At 46.2% G+C, this 20,513-nt stretch overlaps 1 protein-coding gene across 4 annotated transcripts in view; it reads left to right on the forward strand.

The window, feature by feature from the left end:
• LOC117357294 (sphingomyelin phosphodiesterase 3-like) overlaps positions 1–20,513 on the forward strand; it is a 52,719-nt gene that overhangs the window by 24,329 nt on the left and 7,877 nt on the right. For 3 of the 4 annotated variants that reach the window (XM_033937678.1, XM_033937668.1, XM_033937673.1), the window contains exons 3-6: positions 947–1,019; positions 14,785–14,925; positions 17,468–17,557; positions 17,924–17,987. In XM_033937678.1, coding sequence (XP_033793569.1) covers positions 947–1,019; positions 14,785–14,925; positions 17,468–17,557; positions 17,924–17,987 — 368 coding nt within the window. The remainder of the gene's footprint in view (positions 1–946; positions 1,020–14,784; positions 14,926–17,467; positions 17,558–17,923; positions 17,988–20,513) is intronic. The other variant, XM_033937682.1, reaches the window with a different exon arrangement.

Raw genomic sequence — 20,513 nt, forward strand, 5'->3', positions numbered from 1 at the left:
TGCGATTTGTTTTGAAAAGCCATCCGGATCCCCGTACATGTCCTCAAAAGGGAAATCTGGATGTATGGTAACCTTATGTCCCATAACTGGATGCTCAATCGCAGGCTCAACTTTATTTCCCATTCATAGAACTTGGGGGATATTGACTTCTGATTAATGACTGTTAAAAAAAAAGTTCCAAAACTGACCTTGAGATTTAAAGGCCAATGAGCTCTTTTGAGGTCTCTTTTGGTACTCTGTGCTCTGCTTCTAACATAAAGCAACACATTTTTGTAGCTCCTTAAAATCAGGGTTTTTTTCCTACTTACTGGTCCGATGTTGCCTATGGCTTTATTTTGTATTACAAAGGCGACGTATCTTCATAAAGAAGCTCCAAGGAACAGCCCCCTGACGCACAAGTGCGATTTTCATCTTTTTGCCTAAAAAAGTGTTCCTTTAACAAAGTTGTACTAGTGATTCTTGCATGGCAAATAGGATGAAGCCCCTTCAATTCCTGTGAGCTTCATCCTGTTTGCTGCACAGGAATCGCTAGCATGGCTTTGAAAAAGGAGCCCAAAGTGTGTTTAAAGTGAAACTTAAAAATATGAAAGGAAGTGGATCGTGCAAAAGGCCATATGCATAAGTCACTGCACATAATTATGAACGCATAGACGATAAAAGATTTCAACCATGTTTAAAACAACCTTTAAATGTAGAAGAAATGGTGTGTGCACATTTGGAAATCAAGTGTACGCATGTGGTTTTGTAAGAAAGGCCTTGCAGTCTGGCTAAGTGTGCGTGTTTGAAAGCTTGACTATACTTTACACCAGAAGAGGGGTGGGGGAGTGTCAAATGTTTTTGAACATTGCATCCTGTATTTGCTGCTCTGTGGTGTCCTGGTTATGTAGTTTTACTGGTCACAATGTGATTCCTAGTCCCTAAGGCACCTAACATCTGTCTTTTCTAGGTTCAGCTGGGAGAGATCCAGGGACAGCAGCTGATAGGATACTTGAATTGCACTCATCTGCATGCCCCAGAAGGTAGGAACTCTCTTTCTCTTTATACTGCAGACTGAGATCTCTGAATGCCTGAGAAACTGGAATTTGCTTCTCTCTAACTCAGACCTGAAAGTCTCTGCATGTTTCAGAAGGTAGCAGTATCTATATGGTTTATAATCTGCCTTTTACAGCAACGCACACAAACATTTCAGACATCTTACAAAAAAAATAGAAATATACAAAATAAAATACCAGCCTGACAAAATTAGCAACACCAATCACTTTCCTATACCAAGAATCAATCTCAAGCAACCTAATACAACTCAGATTTTCAACGACCAGCATCTCATACTGTGTATTTAGAACATAAGAACATAAGCAGTGCCTCCGCCGGGTCAGACCATAGGTCCATCCTGCCCGGCAGTCCGCTCCCGCGGCGGCCCAAACAGGTCACGACCTGTCTGAATCACCAGAAGGGGCTCCCTTGCCACCTTGGTTTCTCATTGAAGTCCAATCTTCCCATCGAAGTCCTAACCCTCCGGTCTTGCACATAAGAACATAAGAACATAAGAACATAAGCAGTGCCTCCGCCGGGTCAGACCATAGGTCCATCATGCCCAGTAGTCCGCTCCCGCGGCGGCCCAAACAGGTCACCTGTCTGAATCACCAGAAGGGGCCCCCTTGCCACCCTGGTTTCCCATTGAAGTCCTATCTTCCCATCGAAGTCCTAACCCTCCGGTTTTGCACATGCACGACCTGGTCGGGTTTCTATACTTATTTCCTGGATACTTCTCTCAGTATCCCACGATCCCTTTATCCCTCAGGAATCCGTCCAATCCCTGTTTGAATCCCTGTACCGTACTCTGCCCGACCACCTCCTCCGGCAGCGCATTCCAAGTGTCCACGACCCTCTGGGTGAAAAAAAACTTCCTTGCATTTGTTTTGAACCTATCTCCCTTCAGTTTCTCCGAGTGCCCCCTCGTACCTGTTGTCCCCTTCAGTCTGAAGAATCTGTCCCTATCCACCCTCTCTATGCCCCTCATGATCTTGAAGGTCTCTATCATATCTCCCCTGAGCCTCCTTTTTTCCAGGGAGAAGAGCCCCAGCTTATCCAACCTCTCGGCGTATGGGCAGTGTTCCAGCCCTCTTACCAGTTTCGTCGCTCTCCTTTGGACTCTCTCAAGCACCGCCATGTCCTTCTTGAGGTATGGCGACCAATACTGCACGCAGTATTCCAGATGCGGACGCACCATCGCTCGATACAATGGCATGATGACTTCCCGCGTCCTGGTTGTGATGCCCCTCTTTATGATGCCCAGCATCCTGTTGGCTTTTTTCGAGGCTGCTGCGCACTGTGCAGATGGCTTCAGTGACGCATCCACCAGCACACCCAAGTCTCTCTCAAGTCTGCTGTCTCCCAACAATGCCCCCCCCATTTTGTAGTTGAACAACGGGTTCTTTTTCCCTATATGCATGACCTTGCATTTTTCCACATTGAAGCGCATTTGCCATTTGTCTGCCCAGTCCTCCAGCTTCTCCAGGTCCCTTTGCAGGTCCTCACACTCTTCCCTGGACCTAACTCTGCCGCACAGTTTGGTATCATCTGCAAATTTTATGACCTCGCACTTTGCCTCTTTTTCCAGGTCATTGATAAATATGTTGAAGAGTAACGGCCCCAGCACCGATCCCTGTGGCACACCGCTTGTGACTCCCCGCCAGTCAGAATATTGGCCCTTTACTCCAACCCTCTGCAGTCTACCCGACAACCAGTGCTCGATCCATCTGTGCACATCTCCTCCCACCCCGTGGTTCCACAGCTTCCTAAGCAGTCTTTCATGTGGCACCTTGTCGAAAGCCTTTTGAAAATCGAGGTAAATGATGTCGATGGGTTCCCCATTGTCCACCCGACTGCTTATTCCCTCAAAGAAGTACAGAAGGTTCGTTAAGCACGACCTTCCCTTACAGAATCCGTGCTGGCTTGTTCTCAGTAGACCATTTCTTTCAATGTGCTCGCAAATGCCGTCCTTGATCATAGCTTCCACCATCTTCCCTACAATTGAAGTCAGGCTCACCGGCCTGTAGTTCCCAGGGTCACCCCTCGATCCCTTCTTGAAGATAGGTGTGACATTTGCCAATTTCCAGTCCTTTGGTACCTCTCCAGTTTTCAAGGATAGGTTACAAACATGCTGGATTGTGCCCGCTATTTCCTGTCTTAGTTCCTTCAGAACCCTTGGGTGGATCCCGTCCGGACCCGGTGATTTGCCGCATTTTAACCTGTCTATCTGTTTGAGGACATCCTCCTTACTTACCTCTATGTGTTCCAATTTTTCAGCCTGTTCCCCACTCATGAGCTCCTCTGAGTCCGGTATATTAGATGTGTCTTCGCTCGTGAAAACCGACGAGAAGAACGTGTTCAACCTCTCAGCTACCTCTTTATCCTCCTTAATCACTCCCTTCCTATCCCCATCGTCCAACGGCCCCACCTCCTCTCTCGCTGGTCGCTTCCCCTTTACGTAACTGAAGAATGCCTTGAAGTTTTTCGCCTCCCTGGCCAGCCCCTCTTCGTATTCCCCTTTCGCTTTTCTAACCTCTCGGTGGCATTCTTTTTGGCATTTCCTGTGCGCCTGGTGGTTTTCCTCCGTTGGTTCCTTTTTCCATCTCCGGAAGGATACTTTTTTGTCATTTATTGCCCTCTTTACTTCTGCTGAGATCCAAATCGGGTCCTTTGACCGCTTGTTCTTGCAGCCTTTCCTGAAATTGGGGACGTACATTTTTTGTGCTTCTTGCAGGGTGTCCCTGAATAGGGTCCAGGCGCTTTCCACAGTCTCCATCCTAAAGATATTTCTGAGCTTCTTCCCCACCATTTTCCTCATAGCAACATAGTTCCCTTTCTTGAAGTTGAGCGCAGTTGTTGCGGTCCTCCTTACTATGGGTGTCCCCCTTTCTAATGTGAATCTGATCGCATTGTGGTCACTGTTGCCTAGTGGTCCTCCCACTTCTACCCCGCTTGCAGGCCCCCCTAATCCGTTTAGGATGAGGTCAAGAGTAGCACTCCCTCGCGTCGGTTCCCTGACCAGTTGCTCCATGAAGCAGTCCCTCACAGCTTCTACAAATCCTGTTTCCCTAGTGCAGTTGGAGTGACCCGTACTCCAGTCTATCCCCGGGTAGTTGAAGTCCCCCATCACTGTTACACTTCCAGTCCTGCATTCCTGTCTCAGTTCAGCTTCCAAGTCATCTCCGACTCCTTCTGGCGTACCAGGTGGGCGATAGTACATCCCCAGTTTTATGTCTGCACCCTTGTTTCCCGGCAATTTGACCCATAGCGATTCCAGCCCCTCTGCCTTCTTTGCCATATCCATCCCGACTGAGTAGATAGAGTTCTTTATATATAGTGCTATGCCTCCCCCCTTCTTGTGGGTCCTGTCCCTCCTGTAGAGCTTGTACCCCGTCAGCGCCACATCCCATTGATTCTCCTCAGTCCACCATGTTTCTGTAATTCCAATTATATCCAGGTCTTCCCCCTTGGCCACGACCTCTAGTTCACCCATCTTGGCCCTGAGGCTTCTTGCATTTGTGTAGAAGCACCGCAGGTCTCGTCGTTTTTCCTCCACCTCTGCATTCACCTGGGCCGCCTCTCCTGTTCCCTGTACTTCTGCTTTGCCCTCCGCCTTTACCCTTGTTGCTTTCAGCTTCCCCACATTTCCGCCACTCCACTTCCCCGCTTTTCCTCTGGGTTTTCTTGCCCCCTCCTGGGCCCCGGCCTCTGTTCGATCCCCCTCGCCTTGTTTAGCCCCTATAATGCCCTCAGCTTTCGCTTTCTTGCCATCCAGTCCCCCTGTGTCTCCATGCCCCTCAGTCTCCTCCTCCTCCCAGCAAGCTCCCTTTACCTGTTGTTTCCCTCGCTGTCTGATCATGAGATCCACTGGTCCTTCTACTTCCTCCTTGGAGTCAGCCCGTTCAGTATCTGTTCTGGATACTGTTGTCCGAAGCGTCAACATCAGATCAGCTGTCGGCTTTCCCCCTCTCCTCAGTTTAAAGCCCTCTCGATCTCCTTCCTCACATTGGCAGCCAGTAGTCTAGTTCCCTCTGTGCTCAGGTGCAGGCCATCCCGCCGGTAGAGCTTACTCTTTCCCCAGAAGGACGTCCAGTTCCTCACAAAGTGGAAGCCCTCCTCCTGGCACCATCTCCTCAACCATGCATTTACAGCCTGGAGGTCTGCCTGCCTCTTTGCATCTGCTCTCGGTACAGGTAGGATCTCTGAGAATGCTACCCTCCGGGTATTCCGCTTCAGTTTTCGTCCCAGGACCTTGAACTGGTTGGGTTTCTATACTTGTGTTACATCCCAGCTCCTCCCTCAGTATCCCACGATCCCTTTATCCCTCAGGAATCCGTCCAATCCCTGTTTGAATCCCTGTACCATACTCTGCCTGATCACTTCCTCCGGTAGCGCATTCCAAGTGTCCACGACCCTTTGGGTGAAAAAAAACTTCCTTGCATTTGTTTTGAACCTATCTCCCTTCAGTTTCTCCGAATGCCCCCTCGTACTTGTTGTCCCCTTCAGTCTAAAGAATCTGTCCCTATCCACCCTCTCTATGCCCCTCATGATCTTGAAGGTCTCTATCATATCTCCCCTGAGCCTCCTTTTTTCCAGAGAGAAGAGCCCCAGCCTATCCAACCTCTCGGTGTATGGGCAGTGTTCCAGCCCTTTTACCAGTTTCGTTGCTCTCCTTTGGACTCTCTCAAGTACTGCCATGTCTTTCTTGAGGTGCGGCGACCAATACTGAACGCAGTATTCCAGATGTGGACGCACCATCGCTCGATACAATGGCATGATGACTTCCCGCGTCCTGGTTGTTATGCCCCTCTTTATGATGCCCAGCATCCTGTTGGCTTTTTTCGAGGCTGCTGCGCACTGTGCAGATGGCTTCAGTGATGCATCCACCAGCACACCCAAGTCTCTCTCAAGTCTGCTGTCTCCCAACAATACCCCCCCCCAATTTGTAGTTGAACAACGGGTTCTTTTTCCCTATATGCATGACCTTGCATTTTTCCACGTTAAAGCACATTTGCCATTTGTTTACCCAGTCTTCCAGCTTGTCCAGGTCCCTTTGCAGGTCCTCACACTCCTCCCTGGACCTAACTCTGCCGCACAGTTTGGTATCGTCTGCAAATTTTATAACCTCGCACGTTGCCTCCTTTTCCAGGTCATTGATAAATATGTTGAAGAGTAACGGCCCCAGCACCGATCCCTGTGGCACACCGCTTGTGACTCCCCGCCAGTCAGAATATTGGCCCTTCACTCCGACCCTCTGCAGTCTACCCGACAACCAGTGCTTGATCCATCTGTGCACATCCCCTCCCACCCCGTGGTTCCACAGCTTCCTAAGCAGCCTTTCATGTGGCACCTTGTCGAAAGCCTTTTGAAAATCGAGGTAAATGATGTCTATGGGTTCCCCATTGTCCACCCGACTGCTTATTCCCTCAAAGAAGTACAGAAGGTTCGTTAGGCACGACCTTCCCTTACAGAATCCGTGCTGGCTTGTTCTCAGTAGGCCATTCCTCTCGATGTGCTCGCAAATGCCATCCTTGATCATAGCTTCCACCATCTTCCCTATAATTGAAGTCAGGCTCATCGGCCTGTAGTTCCCGGGGTCACCCCTCGATCCTTGCTTGAAGATAGGTGTGACATTCGCCAATTTCCAGTCCTCTTGTACCTCACCAGTTTTCAAGGATAGGTTGCAAACATGCTGGATTGTGCCCGCTATTTCTTGTCTTAGTTCCTTCAGAACCCTTGGGTGAATCCTGTCCGGGCCCGGTGATTTACCGCATTTTAACCTGTCTATCTGTTTGAGGACATCCTCCTTACTTACCTCTATGTGCTCCAATTTTTCGGCCTGTTCCCCACTCATGAGCTCCTCTGAGTCCGGTATATTAGATGTGTCTTCGCTCGTGAAAACCGACGAGAAGAACCTGTTCAACCTCTCAGCTACCTCTTTATCCTCCTTAATCACTCCCTTCCTATCCCCATCGTCCAACGGCCCCACCTCCTCTCTCGCTGGTCGCTTCCCCTTTACGTAACTGAAGAATGCCTTGAAGTTTTTCGCCTACCTGGCCAGCCCCTCTTCGTATTCCCCTTTCGCTTTTCTAACCTCTCGGTGGCATTCCTTTTGGCATTTGAGAGAAACTGAAGGGAGATAGGTTCAAAACAAATGCAAGGAAGTTTTTTTTCACCCAAAGGGTCGTGGACACTTGGAATGCACTACCGGAGGAAGTGATCAGGCAGAGTACAGTACAGGGATTCAAACAGGGATTGGACGGATTCCTGAGGGATAAAGGGATCGTGGGATACTGAGAGAGGTGCTGGGATGAAATACAAGTATAGAAAACTAACCAGGTAATAATATGGAAACCCAACCAAGTCGTGAATGTGCAAGGCCGGAGGATTAGGACTTCAATGGGAAGATAGGACTTCAATGGGAAACCAAGGTGGCAAGGGGGCCCCTTCTGGTTATTCAGACAGGTCGTGACTTGTTTGGGCCGCCGCGAGAGCGGACTGCTGGGCAGGATGGACCTATGGTCTGACCCGGCGGAGGCACTGCTTATGTTCTTATGTTCTTATTTCCTGTGCGCCTGGTGATTTTCCTCCGTTGGGTCCTTTTTCCATCTCCGGAAGGATACTTTTTTGTCACTTATTGCCCTCTTTACTTCAGTTGACATCCAAACTGGGTCCTTTGATCGCTTGTTCTTGCAGCCTTTCCTGAAACTGGGGACGTACATTCTTTGTGCTTCCTGCAGGGTGTCCCTGAATAGGGTCCAGGCGCTTCCCACAGTCTCCATCCTAAAGATGTTTCTGAGCTTCCTCCCCACCATTTCCCTCATAGCAACATAATTCCCTTTCTTGAAGTTGAGCGCAGTTGTTGCGGTCCTCCTTACTATGGGTGTCCCCCTTTCTAATGTGAATCTGATCGCGTTGTGATCACTGTTGCCTAGTGGTCCTCCCACTTCTACCCCTCTTGCAGGCCCCCCTAATCCGTTTAGGATGAGGTCAAGAGTAGCACCCCCTCGCGTCAGTTCTTTGACTAGTTGCTCCATGAAGCAGTCCCTCACAGCTTCTACAAATCCTGTTTCCCTAGTGCAGTTGGAGTGACCCGTACTCCAGTCTATTCCCGGGTAGTTGAAGTCCCCCATCACTGTTACACTTCCAGTCCTGCATTCCTGTCTCAGTTCCGCTTCCAAGTCGTGTCCGACTCCTTCTGGCGTACCAGGTGGGCGATAGTACAGCCCCAGTTTTATGCCTGCACCCTTGTTTCCCGGCAATTTGACCCATAGCGATTCCAGCCCCTCTGCCTTCGTTGCCATATCCATCCCGACCGAGTGGATAGAGTCCTTTATATATAGTGCTATGCCTCCCCCCTTCTTGTGGGTCCTGTCCCTCCTGTAGAGCTTGTACCCCGGCAGCGCCACATCCCATTGATTTTCCTCTGTCCACCAGGTTTCTGCAATTCTAATTATATCTAGGTCCTCCCCCTTGGCCACGACTTCTAGTTCACCCATCTTGGCCATGAGGCTTCTTGCATTTGCGTATAAGCACCGCAGGTCCCGTCGTTTTTCCTCCACCTCTGCATTTACCTGGGCCGCCTGCCCTTGGATTTCAGGCAGTTCTCCCGTTCCCTGTGCTTCTGCTTTGCCCTCAGCCTTTACCCTCTTAGCTTTCAGCTTCCCCACATTCCCGCCACCCCACTTCCCCGCTTTTCCTCTGGGTTTTCTAGCCCTACCGGCCCCCTCCTGGGCTATCATCCCTTGAGCCTCTGTTTGATCTCCCTCGCCTTGTGGTACCTCTATATTGCCCTCAGCTTTCGCCCTCGTGCCACCCAGTCCCCCTGTGTCTCCATGCCCCTTAGTCTTCTCCCAGCAAGCTCCCTTTACCTGATGTTTCCCTCGCTGTCTGATCATAAGATCCTCCGGTCCCTCTGCTTCCTCCCTGCAGTCAGCCCGTTCAGCATCTGTTCTGGATACTGTTGTCCGAAGCGTCAACATCAGATCAGCTGTCGGCTTTCCGCCTCTCCTCAGTTTAAAGCCCTCTCGATCTCCTTCCTCACATTGGCTGCCAGTAGTCTAGTTCCCGCTGTGCTCAGGTGCAGGCTGTCCCGCCGGTAGAGCTTGCTCTTTCCCCAGAAGGACGTCCAGTTCCTCACAAAGTGGAAGCCCTCCTCCTGGCACCATCTCCTCAACCATGCATTCACAGCCTGGAGGTCTGCCTGCCTCTTTGCATCTGCTCTCGGTACAGGCAGGATCTCCGTGAATGCTATCCTCCGTGTGCTCCGCTTCAGCTTTCGTCCCAGGACCCTGAACTGGTCAGTCAGTGTGGCCATGCTGAAGTTCCTCCGGCTCACATCATTTGTTCCGACGTGGATTATTACCGCAGTCTCCTCTGTCTCTGCTCCGTCCAGGATCCTCTCGATCCTATCAGTGATGTCTCGTGTCTTGGCCCCTGGGAGACAAGTCACTAGCCGGTCCTCCCTTCCTCCAGCTACGTGACTGTCTACCTCTCTCAAGATCGAGTCTCCAACCACAATAGCAGACTTCCCTTTCCTCAGCAACCTCCTCTGCCTCAGGTCCGTGTCCTTGGTGTAGTGCGGTGTCTCTCCCTCGGGGTCCCGGTGAGTCGCGGTCTCCTCCTCTTGCGTGGTTCCTCCGCTAGTTCCTTCCCCGGTGTCGCCTTGTGGATCCTGGGTCTCGTCTGCCGACATCCTTCTGTGCAGCTGCTGGTCCCGTTCCTCCACCTTCCTATAGGCCTCCTCGATGAATCTCTCGAGGTCCCTCACCTGGTCTACAATGGGGCCTGCTCCGTCTGTGTTCTGGGTTGACCAGCTCGTCTCCTCTGTGGTGCGCAGTCCCTCCAGTCCCTCCAGTTCCTGGACCCTGACCCTCAATCTGCCGACCTCCATCCTCAGGCTTTCCAGTTCCTGACACCGACTGCATATGTACTCCCGCCTTCCCAAGGGGAGGTAGTCGTACATATTGCACTCTGTGCAGTATACCGGAAAGTACCTCTGGGATCCTGGGTCCTCCATCGCTCTCGTAAAGTGCTGGTGTGCTCCTGCTGATTGGAGCCTGTTATTTTGTTAGCTTCAGAATCCAACTGTCGGCACTGCAGGCGCTTCACAAAGGCGCGCACTAAGGTGCATGCGCCTTTGTCTCGCGCCTTCGTCGGCGCGCCGAACGGCTGAGCGCTGTTGGCGCTGTGCTCTTTTAAATGTTCCCTTTCGGTCAGGGAGAGGGGCGGAGCAGGGCTCCCACGCTGCCTCTCTTCGGGAACAATCTGGATACGCTGTCTCCCACTTTCATACAACAAAACAGATGTCTTTTCAGCAGTTTCTTAAAGGCAACCAAATTGTTTTGATATTTAATGTCCGCTCTTCTGGACCACAACATAAAAATGTCCCCACTCTCACCGCCTGCAGGCTCAGCTCTTTCCTTGATGGAATCACTAGGTCATGTTATGTTGCCAAGTGCAGCTTTTGCAACCCAACGTCCCTCAGATATCGCGGGGCACACCCTTGTATACTCGGTAGTAGTAGTAGTTTTGAAAGAGTCTGGGATTGGTTTTCCTAAGTGTTGAAGTGTTCTCTTTAATAAAATGCTGAATTATGTTTCATTGCAGACCTAATTTATCTCATGTTCTAGCCTGCCTGCACTGGGTGTTTTTGCTTGGGCATTCTAGCTTCTTATGGCTATCTCAGCATACACATATTCTGCCCTCCTGGACATGTAACAGAAAGACTGCAGGGCTTAGATAAGTGACCTGCTAGTGACCTGCTAGTGTGAGCTTAGGACCAATGATTGTTAAGAAAAGTAACACGTGAAAAGTTTTTTCTAGAATTCAGTTGTATAGCCAGAAGAATGTACAAATATCTCTGTAACTTCCTGGTTTCGGGACTTCTTAAGCCAGCTTGGGTCCGCATATGCTGAATAAAACATCTGTGCTTTCTTCAAGTCTCTAAGTTTTCTGACTGCCCAAAGTGACCTTTCAGTTTATACTTAATTCTGAACTCAATTTTCAACCAAAAAGCTTGATATAATAATCTGTTACGTGTTCATTTTTCTGGAGCCAGAATAACACCCTGATAACGGAGTTTTGTGCTATCTGCAAAGCTTTCAACACCATGTTTGAGTACAAAATTCAGAATTTCAGATGTAATGTAATGTAATGTAATTTATTTCTTATATACCGCTACATCCGTTAGGTTCTAAGCGGTTTACAGAAAATATACATTAAGATTAGAAATAAGAAATAAGATGTCTTTTGTTGGTTTATCTCCCGCCCTTATCCAGGGCAAGTAACACCTTTACAAACAAAATAATACATTACATTTAACATACAGATCACATCAACACAACCATCAATCACTCTAACCAAAGTACACACTTACATACAAAATATAAAAATACAAAAAACATACAAATTGCTTCAATAGCAAGCATCGGTAGACATCAGAATATAAAATTGCCTATGATATACAAGTCGCTGCTATGACAATTATCATTAAAACCAATAAAACAAAACAGACCATGGAATACATCAGTGACCATCACTCTGCACTCAACAGCCACCACTCCTCCTCTCTCGAGCACTCTCAGACCCATATTTCATCTTACAAAACAAGTGTCTTTTCAGTACTTTCTTAAAGTTCTGTAAATTCTGCTGATGGCGGATATATTCTGGGGCCAATGCAGTGAAAAACACTATTCCTGGGTGTTGAAAGCCTCAAGTCCCGCACATATGGGACAGACAAGTAAAAATACTCAGTAGACCAAAGCAAGTGAGCCGACTCATGTGGCACGATACTCTGGACCAAACGTTTTGGAGGCCAACTTCTGAAGGCACATGAAAACGTTTACTAGTAATTTCAACCAATACAACTTTATAGAGAAATCTGTCACATGTTCACATCTGCCCAGTTTAAACAGCGATCTTACCACTGAATTCTGGGCCACCTGTATCACACACAAAACTGACTCATGTACTCCCAGGAACACCACATTACAGTAGTCAAAAACAGATAATACAATCGACTGCAACACTATCCTAAACATTGGAGCTGCCAAATAAGTTCTGAGTCCATTCACTAACCGAAGATGGAAATAAACCTTCCGAACTACTGCTAACACCTGTCCTCAGTCTTGGACACCAGTTAGCTGTTTGGGTAAGGTACCCATGAAAGGATCTACAAAAAGAAAAGTCTGTTTTTGAGCTGGTTGCAGGCTGGGGCTGAACTTTCTCTGGTAGACCAAAGGATAATTTTCCTTGGCTTCAATCATTCTAAACAATCTTTTACTAAAGCACACTAGCCAGTTTATTAATAATAATAACTTTATTTTTATATACCACCGTACCACAAACAGTTCTAAGCAGTTTACAAGGGAAGAGACTGTATACAGACAGCGACATTACAGAGAACTTTTGAAATTACATTGGCATGCTAAGTTTAGGCAGGTTTATCTGCAAGGGAAGATCGTGCCTAACGAACTTATTGCACTTCTTCGAAGGAATTAACAAACGGATGGACAAAGGGGACCCCATTGACATCGTATACTTAGACTTCCAAAAAGCCTTTGACAGGGTACCCCATGAATGCCTACTTCGGAAACTGAAGAACCATGGGGTGGAAGGAGACATTGGTTGGCAGGTAGGAAACAGAGGATAGGAGTGAAGGGCCACTACTTGGACTGGAGGAGGGTCACGAGTGGTGTTCCACAGGGGTCGGTACTCGGACCGCTGCTATTCAATGTATTCATAAATGATCTAGAAACAGGGACGAAGTGCGAAGTAATAAAATTCGCAGACGACACCAAACTATTTAGTGGGGCTAGGACTATAGAGGACTGCGAAGGTTTACAAAGGGACCTGAACAAACTAGGGGAGTGGGCGATGAGATGGCAGATGAAGTTCAATGTAGAGAAAAGTAAAGTCTTGCAATTAGGAAACAGAAACCCGAGATACAGCTACACGATGAGAGGGCTGTTATTGAGTGAGAATACACAAGAAAGGGACTTGGGGGTAATAGTCGACAAGACAATGAAGCCGTCGGCGCAGTGCGCAGCAGCCACTAAGAAAGCAAATAGAATGCTAGGTATAATCAAGAAGGGTATTACAACCAGAACGAAAGAAGTTATCCTGCCATTGTATTGGGCGATGGTGCGCCCGCATCTGGAGTACTGCGTCCAATATTGGTCGCCATACCTAAAGAAGGATATGGGGCTACTCGAGAGGGTTCAGAAGAGAGCAACACGTTTGATATAAGGTATGGAAAACCTTTCATACGCCGAAAGATTGGAGAAACTGGGACTCTTTTCCCTGGAGAAGCGGAGACTTAGAGGGGACATGATAGAAACTTACAAGATCTTGAAGGGCATAGAGAAAGTGGAGAGGGACAGATGCTTCAAACTTTTGAAAACTACAAGAACGAAAGGCCATTCGGAAAAATTAAGAGGGGACAGATTCACAACTGATGCTAGGAAGTTCTTCTTCACCCAATGGGTGGTGGACACCTGGAATGCGCTTCCAGAAGGCATGATAGGACAAGGTACAGTATTGGAGTTCAAGAAGGGTTTGGACAATTTTCTGAAGGAAAAGGGGATAGAAGGGTTTAGATAGAGGGTGAGCGGACTGCTGGGCATGATGGACCTCTGGTCTGACCCAGCAGAGGCACTTCTTATGTTCTTAAGTGTTTTGGAAGTACATCAGGTTGAGGCACGTGTTAAATGCTAACACATCCATTATATTCTATGGATGCGTTAGCATTTAGCACTCGCTAAATCAGCTAGTGCGCCTTAGTAAAAGAGGTGGTTAATGAGAATAAATCCAGCTGAGACTGATGAAAAATTTATAACTTAAACTTCACTTGGAGTCTTGGTTGCAGTTCCAGCTTTTCAGCTATTTACATAACAAAGTTATCTCACAACAATTCTTTTTTTATTATTATTTTTTCTTTTAAATGGTAGAAGCTATTCTGAAAAACACTTACTTGCCATGTGGGTCAATGTGCCAACACAGCTTTATTAAAAGAAGGGCTTCCAGTAGTAACATGGCATTGTTAGGCAGACTAGATGGGCTAGATGGTCTTTATCTCTGTTTCTAATGTGTAGGGATCAACTGATTGGAGATTCCTGAGGAACTAGTTAAAAGATAGGGATCAGAGAGTCAGTTTTTAACATACTTTATACATGACTGGGAAAGGGAGCAGAGAGTGAGATGATCAGGTGTGCAGATGACACAAAACCATTCTTAAATTATGAGCTGAAAGTGAAAAATTGCTGGAGGTTCTGCTTGAGTGCCTGGGAAACTGGTGTCTAAATGGTAGATGAATTTTAATGTAGACAAGTGATGCATTTTTCTCAATATGTTGGACAACTTCCCACAAGAAATTATTCATAGCTCTGTACTCTGAATATGTTTATGAAAGGAACAGGTGGAAGTTTTGTAAGTACTGTATATACTGTACATATGTATGTGTGAGATAGAGAATATACAGATGCCCACACTTTAAGAACATCAGAATAGCCTTACTGGGTCAGACCAATGGTCTGTTCTCACGGTGGCCAATCCAGGTCACTAGTACCTGGCCAAAATATTCCATGCTACCAATACAGGGCAAGCAATGTTCCAACAGCCAACCAAATGATGGCTAATCTAATCTACAATTTGTGAGTGGCTCTGTGCCTGAGCAGGTTCAAGGTGATGTGTCTCCACTTCCCATCAAATCTTCTGTGCATGACGGGGGTCTCTCACTCTTTCTCTTGGCAGCTGACGGTCACATCCGCTGTGCACAGCTGGATTTTCTCATACAGTGGATCACCCAGTTCCAGGAAACGAACAGTCAGAGCAGTGATATTGTAGCTTTTGATGTACTTTGCGGAGATCTCAATTTTGATAACTGTTCTTCCGGTGAGTTGTGTTTGAAGTTGAAGATTTGGTTTTACTTAAATTTATTTATTAATTTCATTCGTTTTCTATCTCAGAATGGCTTACAGGTTAAACATACATATTATATAGTTGACATAATTACAGAACAAGTTTACAAGGTTGAATCCTAACTTGATACAAACTAGGGATCTAGTACAAATAGAGTTTCTAGGTTACAATTTGCATAGTTATCCTTTGCAGTGCATGTTTTTTCAATACAAGTTTTAACCTAATGTGACACATATTGAGATCTAGTACCAGTATACATTTGTCAGCAATCCATTTGTCATAGGCAGGTAATGGCTGTTTCTCCTTTGTGTGTACAGGAACTTTCTAAAATGTGATAATGTAAGGGACTATCAATGTCTTTAAGCCAGGTTTTAGTAGTCGGGAATATGTCCCAGCTTTTATCTGCAAGGTCTTTTAGTAGGATGTCTTTGTTATCTATTGGTCTGGCTTTTATCCCAGGACAAGCAGGCAGCATATTCTCTACATGTGGGTGACGTCACCGACGGAGCCCCCTAGCAGACGTTTTTGCAAGCAGACTTGCAAAAAGACCTTCAGGCTTGCGATTGGCCCGCGAATGCGCATGTGCCCCTCCCGCCTTGCCTAGGGCATGCGTCTCCTCAGCGTGTCCTCAGTTCACTTGACGAAATCTGTAAGGCTGCCACTTGGTCCTCGGTTCATACATTTACCTCACACTACTGTCTGGATACTTTCTCCAGGCGTGATGGCCATTTTGGCCAGTTCGTTTTGCAAAATCTGTTCTCCTAAATTGCCAACTCTCCCTCCATCCCATTCTGGTTAGCTTGGAGGTCTCCCACATGTAGAGAATATGCTGCCTGCTTGTCCTGGGATAAAGCACAGTTACTTACCGTAATAGGTGTTTTCCAGGGACAGCAGGCAGATATTCTCGCAACCCACCCACCTCCCCATGGTTGGTTTCTTTGCTTGCTATCTGAACTGAGGATACGCTGAGGAGATGCATGCCCTAGGCAAGGTGGGAGGGGCTTGCGCGCATGCGCGGGCCAATCGCAAACCTGAAGATCTTCGAGCAAGTCTGCTTGCGAAAACGTCCACTAGGGGGCTCCGTCGGTAACGTCACCCATATGTAGAGAATATCTGCCTGCTGTCCCTGGATAACCCTGTTACGGTAAGTAACTGTGCTTTATGAGGGTGATAGATATGTTTTTTGTTGTGGGGGTGTATGAGGAAAAGACAATTCCTCTCTGGTTGTGGGGGCTGTGTTGGGAGGGTTTTTTGGGTCAGCATATCTGCCCTGGTTGGTAACTAGGATAGGAAAGCACATGATGGGTAAGATTATTATAAGTGCAAGGTATAGCATTAGGGTTGTTGAATTAAATTTTTAATTTAGCTACTTTTATTCTGTGTTGGTTGGCTACAAGTGGAGGGTGATTGGTGGGAGGGTCTATATATGTAATGTGAGCCTAGGGAAGGGTGAGTTGAGGGGAGGGTGGGTGGGTCTAGGCCAGGGGTCTCAAAGTCTCTCCTTGAGGGCCGCAATCCAGTCAGGTTTTCAGGATTTCCCCAATGAATATGCATGAGAGCTATGTGTATGCACTGCTTTAAATGCATAGTCATTGGGGAAATCCTGAAAACTCGACTGGATTGCGGCCCTCAAGGAGGGACTTTGAGATCCCTGGTCTAGGCTGAGTTCACAGTCTAGCTGTGGAGACTATCTCTGGTTTTTATGGTGTTGCTGATATTTTCTGCAGCATTGCAGAGATCAGGGACCTGGTATATCTTTTGAAGCCCACATCCTTCTGGTCTTTCTTCCATCACACCATCTTTGTTTTTTAGGCTATGTAGTAATGATGAATATTGGAGCCCCAGTTTCTTTATCAGGTAACTGGGCTATGGATGCCCTCTTGAAGTTTGAGATGGAGTTCATATCCTATGGGAAAGATGGTGTCATTGGATTCTTGGTCATGACAAAGCATAAGTATTGCTATGGGGTAGGATAAAGTGTCAAGTGCTACCCCCAAAATAAGCTTGCCATCCTTTTCCAATCCAGCTAGAGCCAGACTATATATGTAAACCAGTCAAATGCTTTCTCAGCATCTAGTGATAATGCCACATAAGGATCTGGTAAATCTGGAGCACTAATAGGAACGTTCCAGAAGGTGCAGTGGTTGGAGTTATAGCCTCAGCACTCTGGGGTTGTGGGTTCAAACCCTGTGCTGCTCCATGTGACCCTGGGCAAGTCACTTAGTCCTCCATAGCCCTAAGTATGTTAGATAGATTGTGAGCCCACGGGAACAGACAGGGAAAATGCTTGAGTACCTGATTGTAAAACCGCTTAGATAACCTTGATAGGTGGTATATAAAAACCTAATAAACTTGAAACTTATCCTTTGTCAACCTCCACCAGGTAAACCCTCCCTGGTCATTATGCACCAGGACTGGATTCACAGGAGTCCTAGTAATATGGGAGTCCTTCTTATATTAATGGAAGGACTGGATTCGTGGGAGTCTTGTGACATGAATTGTTTTGTTCTTACAGATGACCATTTGGAGCAAGGCCATAGAATATTTGATGTGTACAAAGACCCCTGTCGTGAAGGACCTCGGAAGGAGAAGGACTGGGCTATAGGTGAGTGCGGGCTGTGACATTTTTATAAGGATGTTAGTATGAGGAGATGTTCACTGCATCTTTCAAAGTGCAGTGAAGGGGGGATTCCCCCTCCTCATAGTAGTGAGGATATCTCCTCCTCTCTGGTGTTCATGAACCATTGCCTCCATTTCCCTTTGTAGAGCTTTCTATTGAGGCCACTGGCAATAAAATGGTGACATGTAAGGAGAGTAAAGCCCACTGATTCTGTCCATACCTGATACGATATCCCAGATCTTCCCATTCTCAGACTTTACCTCACAGCTTCCTAATCTTTGTGGCTGTGGGCAATGTATATCTTCTATCTCTGCACTGGGATGTGATATCTGATCTGTTCTGTACTCGTAGGTACTCTGCTGAGACCGGGGATACTTTATGACAATGCTGTTCTGACTCCAGAAAATATGAAAAGGTAAAAGAATATTTTTTAACACCTGCAGCTCGCATAGGGGGGTCGCCTTCAGTCAATGAGCAGTGGGACTCCCCCTACTCAGGTGTGTTTTCTATTGATACAGCAAATTTATTAAAGAATCACAACAATTTCACTTTATCAGACTGCACTGCTATATAGATCATAAGCACAGAATTCAGCAAAGTAGAGAGATTGTTCCTCTTACTTTCCAACTCACACTCTAAAGATAAATATCCTGCCAGATGAATGTCTTCTGGGAACACCCCACTTAGTGGTAGAACTGCTGCCCCTTGCGACCCTGGGAAAGTCACTTAATCCTTCATTGCCCCAGGTATATCGCTTTCGGTTCAGGGCCCGGTATTGTGGAATGCTTTATCGTTTTCACTATGGCAATTGACAATGCTTTGTCAATTCAGGAAAGGAGTAAAAACGGTGTTGTTTGAACTAAACTAAACCTTAAGCTTATAAACCGCATCTTCTCTATAAGGATAGAGCTCGACACGGTTTACGAGAGTTTAAGAAAGGAAAATATAATAAGAATTAGTGGTTATATAGAGCACAGCGGAATTTACATTTTTAAAAATAGCCACATTTTCAGATGTGTTTGAAATAATTGGAAAGAACCCAAATTACGCAGCTGGACAGGAAAGTTATTGCAAAGCTCAGTAATTTTTAAAGTAGAGAGATTTCCCTAATTTTCCAATATAGATAACGCTTTTTAACGAGGGGAAAGATAATTTAAGCTTTTGGATAGATCTGGTAATATCAGGTCTCACAGAGTTCCGTGATAGAGGAATTAAAGGGGGAAGAGTGCCATGCAAGATCTTAAATGTTAAGCAGGCACATTTAAAGTAAACCCTAGAGATCACTGGGAGCCAGTGAAGTTTTAACAAAAGCGGGGAAACATGATCATATTTGCTTTTTGCAAAGATCAGTCTAGCTGCAGTATTCTGGATCTATTGAAGTTTTTTAAGACTTTTAGGTTAGACTTAGACCGAATTACAATAATCCAACCTCTTAAGAATGATTGATTGTACGAGGACAGCAAAATGTTGTTGGTGGAAGCAGGATCTCACTTTCCTCAGCATATGGAGACTAAAGAATCATTTTTTTACCAGAGAATTAAGATGGTCATTGAATGAAAGTGTTGAGTCTATAATGACACCCATAACTTTACTTGAGAATTCAATCTGCAGTTAAGATCCAGATGGCAATGAAATGGACGAAGGTAGTTGATCTAGTTTAGGGCTAAGCCACAGTAGTTTGGTTTTAGACTCATTCAGCTTCACTTGCACAGTAAGGGCCCAAGATTGAAGTTTCATTATGCATGCTATTATATTCTCAGCGAGATTTGTGAGATTCGAATCTACCTCAAGAAGGGCAAAGATGTCATCTGCATATGTATATAATGTTTCAAAGGGAGATAGATGGAAAAGTTTTAAAGTAGACATATAGATGTTGAAGAGGATAGGGGATAGAGGTGATCCCTGTGGGACTCCTCATAGAGGCTTCCAAGAAGATGGCATGGTGCCATTCATATTAACAGTATATGAGTGAGATCGTAGGAATTTCGAGAACCAGTCTAAGACTGTAGAGTCAATGCCTATCTCAGAAAGCTGGTAGATCAAGATATTGTGGTGAACGACGTCAAAGGCCATAGATAGATCGAATTGTAATAGGATTGCGAACTTGTTACGTGAATGTAATTGCTGAACCTTTGAAATTAGTGAGACCAATAGAGATTCGGTACTGAAGCTGGGTCTGAAACCATATTGGCAAGGTAGAAGAATGGAGAATCTCTCTAAGTATGATGACAGCTGAGCAGATATGATAGACTCTAACATTTTGGTCAGGAGAGGAATATTTGCTATGAGTCGATAACTGGACGGTGAGGATGGGTCTAGATCAGTTTTTTTCAGTAGTTGGGTCAGAGTAATGTGGCCTATCTCTGCAGTAAATAGACCTGATAGTAAGGCAGAATTTATAAGTCTGGTAAGAGAAGAAATAGCCTGGGTGGGAATTTTCTCATATAGGTATGAAGGAAACGGATCCAAGGCACTTTTACAGGATCTTAGTTTGTGGCACAGTTTTGAAACCTGAACCTCAGATACATACTCAAAGACTGTCCAGGTTCTGTCTACTGGGATAAGATTAGTGTTGCTGGTCAGCAGAGAATTCTAAGAGACTAATGAAGGAAAAGAGTTTCTTATAGTAGCGACCTATTCATTAAAAAGATTTTGCTAGATCGTCCGCTGCTGGAGAGGAAGAATATATAGATAAATCATTATTAGAAGTTAAAGTGTGCCAGATGTTGAACAGAGTACTGCTTTGATTATTGGATATAATAATTTTATCACCGTAAAAATTTTTCATAGCTTTTTTTAATGCTGTATTATAGAACCTAATACTGACCCTCCAAGACTGTCTATCCGCAGGAGATTTAGATTTTTTCCATTTGCGCTCCAGTACTCTGCATTTCTGCTTCAGTTCTCTATGATAAGGAAGATACCAGGGGACCTTACGGGA

Source organism: Geotrypetes seraphini, chromosome 1 (genome assembly GCF_902459505.1).
Source record: "Geotrypetes seraphini chromosome 1, aGeoSer1.1, whole genome shotgun sequence".
In the NCBI taxonomy this organism is placed as follows: Eukaryota; Metazoa; Chordata; class Amphibia; order Gymnophiona; family Dermophiidae; genus Geotrypetes; species Geotrypetes seraphini.